Here is a 12128-nt window from a genome sequence, read left to right on the forward strand (position 1 = left end):
GAGGCACGGATGCAACACAGCAGAGGAAAGGGAAAATGAAGACACATAAGCGAGGAGAAAAGCGGTGGGAGGCAGAAGAGACAGACAAAAGGGGTGGAAGCGATATCCTTCCATGAAAAATGAGTTGGGTCATTACTGTGTAGGTCTGAGCAGAACAGCGTTTTAAACCAGTCACCGCTCTCCTCATCCTGAATCTTGTTGTTGTTTTAAAGAATGGTCATTTTACAGTAAACAAACTGTGATAACCCCAAAGCCTTTTCCTCTCTCTCTGTGCCAGAGGAAGTTAAGTTTATCCCAAGCATTTCCAAAACTACATAGCATTTGAAAGCACAGTAATATATGGGGTCAGAAACTTTTAAATAAAAGCCATTTAGAGCTTCAATCCATTTCCACCTTATTTTTTGTTTTAATGGCATTCTCTGAAAGAAAAGGTCTGCCTCAATCCTACACATTTTAATAGGCTGCCAGTTCTTTCCTGCAGATTTTGCAGCTTGCAGCTGTTCATGGCCCATAATCTTATACTTTTTAGTTACTTATAAACATTATAGAATTAGACTCCCTCAGAAAAGTCAACATCACTTGGACAGACAACATTTTCAGAAAACTGCTTCAAATTATTTGCCAGAAAACTTATTTCCAAGTGTTTTAGAGAAAATCTCCCCACAAATAACATATTCGTCAGCTACTACATCTTTGGGTCTCTCTTTCTTCCTGTACTTGATACAAATTGTGTCTCTTCCCTTAAAAAACTTGTTCTCAGTTCAACACCCATCCCTGTAACTTGGCTTGAGTGACATGCCGGGGTTATCAGAGTGAGGGCTTATGTATCAGTCTCTCTCCTCAATTTAAGCAGCTGTAAAGGATGGAGAACTTCCACCACAGAACTACAGAGAACTTGGAGGTTAAAGTCTAAAAACAAGTATTCACTTTACCTTCTTGTCTTCATCTGATCCCTATTGTCCATCTCAGAGTCTAGTCTGATAGGTTAATTTAAAGAGCTTTGCTTTCTGAAGAAACACAGGACAGAAGAAAAATCTTAAAACCTGGGCCTTCATCCTTACATGAAAGCCCCTCCTTGCAAGCCTTCCTCACTGAGTTAAGCCACCATTTTTCTATCATTTACTAAAAACTGACAGCCACTAAACGAGCCAAAGAAGGCAGCAACCCCCTCACATGTCCAAGGCATATAGTTTACTCCTGCTTTTGTATTCATTTCCCATTCTAATCAGCAATTAAAAAGCAGATCAATTAGCTTACTATTTTTCCTTCCTTTCCAGCCGTGACAGAGATGGAGTTGGCGAAAGTCCCAGACTGAGAGGAATAGAAAATATCAAGAGGTTGTCTGTGTCTCAAGTCTTGATTTGTTCCTTTACTTTTCAGTAACTGCCAACGCACAGCAGATAAGCAGCAAATATGAAGGTTGCCAGAAAAGGACAACGCAGCTTTATGAATAAACACTTATCTTCTAGCTTCAGAAGCTTGCAACTTCTATTTCAACATGAACATAGATTTATTTCAAATTCACAGGCACATGTTTTGCAGCTCTGCCCAGCAACCAGGAGTATTGGAACGAGTGCGCCTCTGCACCACTTTGTTTGGATCAGTACGGGTAAGGCCCAACCCCCAAATAAGCACACAAGAGGATTTTTGTCTCTGATCTTAATGGCATTAGGAACTATGGTACTTCCTTATACACCCAGAAACTTAACTAGATAAACAAAAATGTGATCAACAAGTGCCCAAAGCCATAAGGCCACAGAACTTTGCAAAGCTGTTGATGGGCCTTGAACAAGACTTTTGCCCTTGGTGTGGGACTATGGTCATTCATACAGAGTGTATTAAAAAGTGTATCGTGGTGCCACACACTAGCTTTATACTCAAATGAGATCGAAAGTATGTCAAAGTACTTGGGTTTTTTTTCCTTGAATAAATAATGCATAGATCTAATTTGAAAACAGATATACTTTTGTTTGGCATATTTAAGAAAGTATCCAAAAGAATTGTATTAAAGTTGGCATAGGAAATTCAAAAAAAGTCTATGGGAAAATATTAACTTGTACTTCAGATATTTTTTGTTTTAACCTCCTCACCCCAATTTCAAAATTCATATTTTCAGGATTTTGTTCCACTTCCTCTGTCATTCATAGCCCCACCCTAGTAAGGAGAAAAAGGGGGCAGGGTGTATTTTCCACAACTTCCTCCGTGTAGAAAACAGCCATCAAAATATCAATAGCAAGTTGTCACCATCTTTCTTCTACACTTTCATATGAGCAGCAAGGAGCGATAATCAGGGAGACAACTTCTGGCACCCCATAAAAAATATTCTAAAAATAGAAAACTAAAACCCTTTTATTCACAGTTGTTTCAGTTCAACTTGTAAAATGCAGAGTGATTATTAAAATATTTCCATCAGAATATTTCTCATATATATATAGGTTGGGTTTTTTTTTAATCAAAAGGAGTTCTGGCTAAAGAATGTCCTGGAAACCTGGCCATTAGAGGAAGCCCTCCCAACTACAGCATGTTACTGGACTTTCAGAGCACCTCTGCTACCTCCAGCACCCCAGTCCACCTCAGCTCTCCCTTTCCAGATAAGGCCTTCAGATGAGAAATACCAAATCCCCTTGGTCAGCAAGCTGAGTCTTTGTGAGCATTTCGGTTTGGACCTCTGTGCTCCTATCAGTCACAGTACCACTCCCTGTGCTAGAGTGGTGTGTAGTCCAAGATAACCACTGCTTGAATTTGTTTTCATCCCAAGACAATAACCCCATCTGCTTGGACACCTATCTGTGTTTCCACAAAACATCACCCCCCCCCCCCAAATATCCCTTATGAATCTGGTTTTCTTCAAAGCTGAAATGGAAATCAAGGCAGTAAAGGTCACTAGTGCACCCCTTTTCCCTGAGAATTTGCGCACGTGCTGTGAGTTAGCAAGAGTCGCATTTGCTGCATCACAGGAGAAGGCATCTGCCAAGAAAGTGAAAAGCCCTTCCAGTATCCCAGGCTGCACAATATGTGCAGGTGACAAACATATTAGAGCAGAGCTAAGGAAGGGCCTGCCAGGGAAAAGCAACACCCTGGACTCGCTCAGTGAGATGCCTGGCCATGGCAGGGCTGGGTTTGCTCCCACCCACCCATCGCTCTCTCTTGCTCCTCAGGCGTGGGGACACAATAAAGCCACAGCCTGCAATCACACTATGAAACCAGGTAGGGTACATGGGGGAATTCCAGTCTATGTGCAGGTCAGGAGACTTCTCTGAGGGCTTTCTGGAACAAGAAACATCAAAAACATAATGGGTGCTGTGCTCAGCCCAACCTTTTATTTCTCGATATTACAGTATTAGTTATCGTACCACAGGGAGGTTGAGGCTAAAAAAAGTTCATGTTTTTGTTTTTTTTGGTTTTTTTTTTAACCAAAACACATCCCCAAAAACCCCAACAACAATAAAACAAACAACAAAAACCCCCCAACTCTTGCTGAAAGGCACAAGGTACAAGTCATGAAATCAAAAAGAAAAGCTCTTCCTGCTCAAACTATAGCACAGACCTCCCTCACCTCCCAGCAGGTACTTGCATAAAAGTTGAAAGAGAGATTTTATGGGTTCTTCAAGACATAAGCTCAGCTACAGGAAATTGCCCAGAACGGAGTGAAGTAGCATTTTCCTGCATAAAACAGCTCTGAACAGCAGCTCTCTACCTCCTGCTATGTCACCATCTTCATCTCCCAGGATTAAAGGATTGAATTCTCCATCTCCATGAACTGCAGGTTGCTGGTATCATGTTGCACCACGCATTGTAAATACCTATGATAAGTGTTCAGTTAAAAGATTTCAGGTTTTTTAAGTGTCAGCTGGTCTGCGATTTTATCTGTTAAGCTATTGTGTTCAGAGGAACCCACAGCCAAGCACAGACCATAAGAACAGGAGCTTAATAGATACAGGTTTATCCTGTTTTCCTACTCCTTGCTACCCTACACCCTATAAATTACTAACACTCCACTAAATACCAAGGGCAGAAGGTGAACAAAAGTCTGTGTGCTCCAACCTGCTGGGAGCTGATAGAAATGTTATCAGGTGCTCACCAGACTCCCAGACTCCATGTTCTGTGCTGCCCTCAGCTCCACGAGGGGACCCCACCTCCCTCGTTGGTGGTTTTTGGCATCAGGCACCTCCTTCCACTATTCCTCTGTTGTGCGACTGGAGGAAAAAGTAGAGATCAGCTGCCCTTACCCAAATCATGATAACATCCACCCTTCCCTCCTGTGCCTCTGCATTTCCCAGCTCACGCCTCAACAATTTCACTCAGTTGCCCAAAAGCTCAGGTTCAGTCTCTTCACTCTCAGGCTGAGCTTGTCACCTTTTCTGCAGATGTCTCCATCTCTATCATGGATATTACCAAGTCACATTTTGCTACCCACTAAATGGGAGGTAGTTATCTATTTTCCAAGGTGTTCTAAGGAAACCGCTGGAGCTGAAGGACTGCAAATACTTCTCGCCTGCAAAATGGTGAGCACTGCTGCTAGAAATATTGTCAAAATTCATAAACAGCTACTCAGTATTCTAATGGCTCTGGCATAAGATTCAGATAGTAGTCCTAATCCATTTTATTGTAGTACTGGTCAATTCTAACACTTTCTGTCTCAGTGCCTCTTTAAAAACAGCCCCCTTAAAAAACACATCTCCTAGAATAAACTTGTGTTTATCTTTCAACAGCTGTCCAAAATCCTCATTGCATCCTACTTTGCTATGCTGTATCTAACTGAAGACCAAATGCTGCTGAACTGAAGTCATCAATACCCCCTACAAGTACAGGCACCTGCTTGCATAAACAACTTGCTTTATCAGCTCCTTACCTTTGAGCTCTTTGGACCAGGACCAGCCTCGTCTGAGAGGTGCACTACAAGTGTCGGGAGTTGGTAAAAGAAATCTCTTTTCTGGACTGCCATTCTCCTCATGATAGAGAAGATAAATTGTAAAATTTTTATTGCAAAATATTAAAATAAATTACATTTTACAAAGACTTAGCAAATATTTACATACGGTGTGATTCCAGTGACAATTAGCAATGAAGAACAGACGGACAGGCATATTACGGAGGGGTAAGAGTCAGAACTGTACAAACTTCAAAAGGCATATGAAAGACAAGCTCATTTTTTAAAGGTAAATCCATCACAAATGGAATAAATCCCATGAGGCACAAAAGTCACAAGTCTACAACAGAGTTCTTGTGTTTTTTCTGTTTAAGTCGACAGACTTGTATATTGCTTTTTGCTCTCCTCATCAGTGATGCGTGTCTGTCTCTGTACATAATCTCCCAGATCAACTGGAGAAGAAAAAAAAAAATCTCAACATATACAACTGTGTCACCATGGATCTGTTATCAGTCTATGGTTTTATTTCTGTGTGTTTTGTGACATCCATTGCCAGCAACAGATTCACAAACCATTAATTCCGAAAAATTTAACACAACACTTTTTGTATTTCCTCAGTGATTTCGTACCAGTGTATCAGATGTGTTAGACTGCCTGCTGTAAGATATGTATCTGAAAATGATGCCCTTCTGGTAAAAATAGGCTTCAATAGCACAAGACAAAACCAAGAAGTGTCACAATGATGGCGTGAAGGATGGGGTCACATAGTTTATAACACTTAAAAGGGTTTTTGTAGGAACAGACTTCTGTTGTCACATTTCAGGATTTTTTCATTTAAAAAAAAATTAAAGTACTGGCTCATCTTGGCAAAATTAGCAAATCTATATTGTGAAAATGGACCCATGCTTCACATGTGACTGGAAATACAATCTACTTGTAGGCAATAGCTAGAAAGAAGAGTTTCTACTATTCCATCCCTTCCTTACATGTGCTTTTAAGTTTCTTTTTTCTTCTTCTTTTTAAAAATCCTCTTTCCGGGAAGAGATCTGTCTCACCTATAAAACCAATTCCATAGCATTAAGAGAGCTGTTAACATTTATTGGTTAGCCAAGAAAATGTTTCCAGATTAACCAGATAATAGAAATAACTACAAGACCCTACCAAGTAGCACTGGGGAATTCACTCAGAGGCACTTTTGGGGCTGATTAGCTCAAAATCCAGCCTGGACACCCCTCTAACTCACTACATGTAAATCTGAAGGCAGAAGAAAATTAATTTAAATCCCTCAAGGCAGCTGCTTTTCTCAAGACATGGAAGACAGGCAAGCAAAAAGCTGTCTTGCTTAGCACTTCGGCAGTTCGAGATGGCACCATAATTTTTCAAACCCTGGGAAATGGTACAGCTTTTTGGAGAGAGCCAGTATGAAAGCTCTGCGCCAGCTAAACGCCTCCAAAGCACTGAGAACAAGTAGGGCTTAGTGAGACCAATTGCATTGGCCCCTGTGTAAAGAGGAATTTTTTCCCAGTGTTAGGATTACATTAAGGCACATGGTGGGATGTCTTGAGAAGAGTTTTGTGAGGTGCGATCATGCTTCCCCCCCAAAAAGTGGTAATATTGTACTTTGTTTTAATAAATTTAAACTATTACCTTAAATCCCGTGATACTTATCATGCATACATAGAGTCCATGCTGGCTACACTGGAAAAGGCCAGAGAGACACATCTAACTTGATAATATGAACCAGATCCCATCCATTCTCAGCTCTGGTGTACAAGTACACTTTGCTACGGAGAATGGAGAGTCTGGGTTCCAGTGTGCAACATTCCCTTCCAATCGAAGCAGCCCAGCCAATTGTCTGGATTGTATTATTTCTGTATTAAAGACATCTTTTTTTAAAATGAAGTTTGGACTATGCTTTTCTATTTCATGCACCTTCAGCAAACCTCTCCTCATTGTCCTGTAGCTTTCTATCTGTCACTGAAACTGTGATCTTTGCATCAATAACGGAAGACAAGTTGAAGGACAACAAAAGCTATATGGAGTGCTTTCTCATTTTCTTTTAAGTTAATGTGCACTTTTTTTTAAACAAAAGAGAAGGCTAGACTTGCTACACAAACATCCTGTGTATTCTGCATGTAGTCTTACCTACCATTTCTTACAGTTACAAGGTGTAGTTGTGAACTACAATGCTTCAGATATATGAAATACTTGAAGGGCTTGGAGTCATTTTAAAATGATGAGGGTGGGGGTGTTTATTAGATGTAAATTACAATCTTATCGATAAGACCTCTGCCTCTTTCCTGTCAGAGATAAGTCAAATTCATCCAGACACCCCTGTTCCAAATAGCAGTAATATAATAAAATTCTATTTCAAATTAGAATGTCTCTTCGGTGATATTATCAAGAAATATGGATTAACTACCAAATCCAATTATGTAGATTACACGTTTTTGCCAGTATAAGAGTTGGCCCTACCCTTGTGTTCTATTTGTTTGAAAAAATGTCATACGCGTGGAAAATTCTGAAAAAAAGACTAGTAAAGACGGTTCCTTGTTTCATAGTAGATGACTTCAAAACTTCTCATCAACAGGCCACCCAGCCAGAGTGCCAGTTTCCTGTATGCCCTTCTTCTTCTGTGGAAGAGGCCAGCAACTGAACCTGCAGCTGGTATTTGCAGTTATTAGGAACGGCTAGTAATTAATGATTAGCATCGCAAGATTCCATAAGGTCGTCTTAAAGAGCTAGTGAGTCTGCCAGCACTATACTGAAAACAAGACTGAGACAACTTTTAACTGTTCACTGAACTTTGGAAACTTTTGGACATACTGGAATGAATTAAATTACTGTAAAACTAAACAGAACAACAGAGTTTGACATGTTAAGGTTCAAAAATCTTGGCTACTTTCTGTTCCAAGTATACTGGATACAACCAAAGTGAGTACCTTCTGCCAACATGTAATCAAGAGCCTCATTTGAAAGAGTTGTCAGGGTTAAAGCATAGATATGGAAAAAGAAAGAAAAATAAAACCATGGTATAATTTTCTTTGTAGCCAAAACAATTTGGGCATAAATGTAATGAAGAGGCATACTTCCTTCTCAATGAGAAGCCCGTCTCCAAGCCAAAAGATAATACTTGCAGGAGCTTAGAGCCAAAGTTCCTTTTTAACAGTGCCTTATGGCCTTAAGCGACCTAATCACACCTCATTTTGCCCAAGATTTGACATTGCCCAGCCTTCCTGAAAGTGGGATAAAATAACCATTATATATACGCATAGGTCAAACTTTAAAAAGCAAAGTGTAATCAACTGTTTCAAAAATCATCTCTCATTCAAGTCTAGTCTGAAGTACCAAGGCAGGGAGGAACATCACATAACAATACTGACTAACGCACCGCACAGATCAGCAGCAGCGCGACAGGTCCCTTCTGACAGGCATCAGGGCATTTGGAGAATATCTGTGGCTCCCAACGTGATTTTTTTTTTTCCTCAGAAGAACTATGTCAATAAAACTTCACCTGTACATAGATACTGTATAAGGTTCATTCAAGTATTTCCTCTAGGAAATGGGACAGTGGCAGGACACTTTCAACATTTAAAAAGTTCATTACATCCTGCTTGTGCTCACACATGCTTTGATCAATAGGTCTTCAGTCACTTTACTCTCTAACAGTTCTGGGGCTGATGTGCAGTTTAGCAGCCCAGTTGGCAAGCTTCATCCCAGATGATTCTTCCTTATTAGAAGACTCCTGCTCGATCCATTCCTTTGGAATTTTTAATTTGAATATTTTATTTATGAAATTATAATTCACTATAATTTGACAAGCACTGACATATTCTAGACAGATGTTTCAGAAGCTTCCTCCTCAGTCTGCCAGTGCACCTCAGCTCAGATCTGCATGTCCTGGTATTCCACCTAGAGTTTCTCATTAAGTACAACTAGTGGTTGCACCACTTTTTTTTTTTTGTGGTAAAAACTTAACAAGGGGCAACGTTAAAAAAAAAAAAAGCAAACCCCTTGCTTTCATTTGTGATCAAAGCAGGACTCAAATCCAGGTTTTCAGAGGTGAAAGGCTAATGGAGTAACAGAACACATTTGATACCCAAAACAGTCTCTTTGCAACGGTATAGTTACACTCCCAAACTAATTCCTCAATGAAATGCATAAATGTGGAGCAGGTCCAGTGTATTAACTAGTCTTTTCTACTTTGTTCAAGAACCACAAAATCCCAAGAAGGAGGACTCCAAATTCAACTGTTATTTTACAAGTGTTTCAGATAAGCAGAGCTGATGGGCTCAGAAACCCACTTAGGATGGGAAAAAGACACTGGAGTTTATTAGTTTGGGACTTGCTTTTGTTTTCAAAGAGACAGGAGAAGCTGCAAAGACATGCTTTTCTCCTTGCTCTGTTAATTTGTTCAATATGCAGTGACCATTTTCAGAAAACCATTGTCAAATATGCTTCACGTTGCAGCCTTCACATTGTTTACTGTATTATATTCATTCATCAGTTGTTCATAAGGCACAGAAAGTTCTAGCTCGTTATTGGTAAAGGTAGATTCGTCAGAGGATGGGAATTTTACCAGTTTTTTTGCAGTTTCAGATTCCTCTGCAAGATTATCATCCATGGAGGATTTTGACGTTTCCTCATCATCTGAAATGTCTTCCTCTTCATCATCATCTTCATTTACAAATGTTATATTGGCATTCTCAAATATTAAGGGTCGATAGTCTCTGGAATCCCACACTTCACCTTCTTCTTCACTAATCCTGTCTAGCTGGTTTACAAACAAGGTTCCCTCTAGAGGGCTGTCTCCAATACGTTTATCATGCAGAGGTCTCAGTACGTGACCATTTTGTATGTCCAGGGAAGCCTCATCGTACTCAAATGACTCTGTCTTTGTGAAAGTCACCTGGACATCTATACTGGCATTCTGCATATTTTGTTTGGCATTTTCTACTTTAATAATTTTGTCATTGCTTGTCTTCAGGGCCTTCTTCCCAATTTGCTTAATAAGATCGTTGTAGGTCTCTTCCTTCTTTGAAAGGAAGCTGAAAATGTTGACATCCTTTGAGGTACCCATTTGAAGGGGCTTTTTAGACCGAGGATGGTTGTCAAATGACTCTTTTCTTTTTTTCCTCCGTTTCTTGATTGCTTTGTGGACTTCCACGAACATACTGACTTTCCAGTTAACAAAGAGTGAAAGCCAAGCTAGTCCCAGATAGATCCATAACTCCACAAAATATCTGTAAAGGGCATGATAGTTTGCATCTGGATTTACACCTACAATGAATTAAAAAGAAGAACATTACTCGAAGAGTTCTCACAGCAGATAAACCTTTGAAGTTATGACCCTGAGAACTGCTCTCTTCCACACTAACAGAGCCCAGTTGTTTGAACAGTGCTCTGAGAGGTGGTAAGTGGGGATCTGAAACTCTTCTGAAAGAAAAAGTTGACCCCAGGTCTTCTACTTCTTGGCTGTGTGTATTCTGACCACTGGACTACAACATAAATGTGACAGCATATTTACCCTCTCCTTATAAGCTATAAAAGTGAACATTTTTCTTGTTTGAAAATTACAAGCCTTCTCTCTGCCATTGAGATATGGATATAGGTACCTTTCTTGAGAAAAGGATTCATAATTCCACTTAAAAGGACCATCTCTAAAGCCCTGAACAAGGCACTGGATATTAGAGAATAAGGCAGTGGAATTTAAAGAAAGACAAGATTCAGGATGGAGACACCAGCATGTTCAGTATTTCCTGTCAACTAGTTCTAGACAGCCGCACAGAGAGCACTGCCCAGTACTTACGCGCCCTGCTAAGTATACTGGATCTCATTCAAAGGTGTTTAACTATCCTGGTGGATAGGATAGCATCTTGCCTAAAATAGGGAGCTGGGGCACCTGAAAGAGTTAGGAACTCCAGATCTTGGCTCCAGACTTAGCCAAATAAAGGCTTTAGGTATCTAAACCAAGACTGAAGAGCCAGATCTAGTCGATTGGATCAGTACCAGCTTTAACAGAATCTTCTGTTTAGCAAAATGTTTTGGAAAAAGCTTAGGAAGCACCTTTTCAAATGAGAGTTTGGAAACAGAATCGCCACACTATGCATGTAGAGAAATAATACACAAAATACAATTACTGACCAGCGACAAAATCTCCAAATCCTATGGTGGTGATAGTGATGAATGAGAAATAGAGGCCTTCAATGTAATCCCATCCTTCAGTCACCATAAAGACAAAGGGAGGAATAACCAGATGAACCAAGACACCCCAAACAATGAAAATAGCTGTGCATGTAATTTGTGCTTTCCTCTGTAAAGAAAGAAGAAGAAAAAAAAAAAAAAAGAGTCAGGGAAGGAACTCCAAATTTTCTTTTTCCATTCATGGCATCAAGCATTATCTGACAATAGCAGACATTTCAGAGTTGTGTGCTAACAGTTTATCAACCATAACTAAAAGTCACTGACTAAAGTAAACACACAACTGTGTTTTTTCCTTTGTGCAGAACTCACTATTCTTACAACTACTTGCTCAAACAGGTTTATTTCCTCATATTTTTCTTTCACACTCTTGAAAAGTTTAAGGAGCTCCTGATATTTTATAAACAGGCATAGGATACGGACATAGCACTAGTCTAAAAAGCAGTCAGTTCCTCTGATTTCCTTTTATTCATTTGAGTATAGAGGATCAGAAGTGTTTAAGATGCTTCTCCCTTATATATGCCTCCTACCCTTTACCACTCATGCAACCTCTGCACAAAGTTGCACACACAGATGCATTTCACCATCCTTTTCTGTACTTTCTTCTCAGGTGCTGAACTGAGAAAGTTCTTGCTCTTTTTCTGAAACCAAGACCTAAACCAGTCCCACTGTCCTGCAGACAGCATGGCCCTGCATTGCCTCCCATCTCTGTAGAGAGTCAGAACTAAGATAGAACTCATTCGGGGTGGGAAGAGGAGGGAACACCAAAAAAAGAACACAAATCACCATTTAAAAATGACAAAAAGCCACAAACAAACAAAAAACCCACACGAGCCAGTAACTCTGAACAAAACATCATTTTCCAGTTGGTTCACTGCGCAGCAGAAACTACTTGTGCTAGCACAGAAGGTGGGAACAAAGCAGGACAGCTTACTTCTGTGCCAGAGGAGCCTGCACGGAATGTCTGAAATGGAGCCTCACCTACATTTGTCCTACAGGTTTCTAATGTAAGGAGATACATATCTCTATAGAAGCTGCAAGATCTATATTTAATAGC

The 12128-nt window shown here is 40.0% G+C and overlaps 1 protein-coding gene across 1 annotated transcript in view; it reads right to left on the bottom strand.

Annotated features, from left to right (window-relative positions):
- Window positions 1-9201: 9201 nt before the first annotated feature.
- KCNK5 (potassium two pore domain channel subfamily K member 5) overlaps window positions 9202-12128 on the bottom strand; it is a 34019-nt gene continuing 31092 nt past the window's right edge. Inside the window, exons 4-5 of the mRNA XM_065632333.1 lie at window positions 11015-11183; window positions 9202-10150 (exon numbers count right to left, since the gene is read on the bottom strand). Of these exons, the coding sequence (XP_065488405.1) occupies window positions 9330-10150; window positions 11015-11183 (990 nt within the window). The 3' untranslated portion in view covers window positions 9202-9329. The remainder of the gene's footprint in view (window positions 10151-11014; window positions 11184-12128) is intronic.

Source organism: Caloenas nicobarica, chromosome 3 (genome assembly GCF_036013445.1).
Source record: "Caloenas nicobarica isolate bCalNic1 chromosome 3, bCalNic1.hap1, whole genome shotgun sequence".
Lineage (NCBI taxonomy): Eukaryota > Metazoa > Chordata > Aves > Columbiformes > Columbidae > Caloenas > Caloenas nicobarica.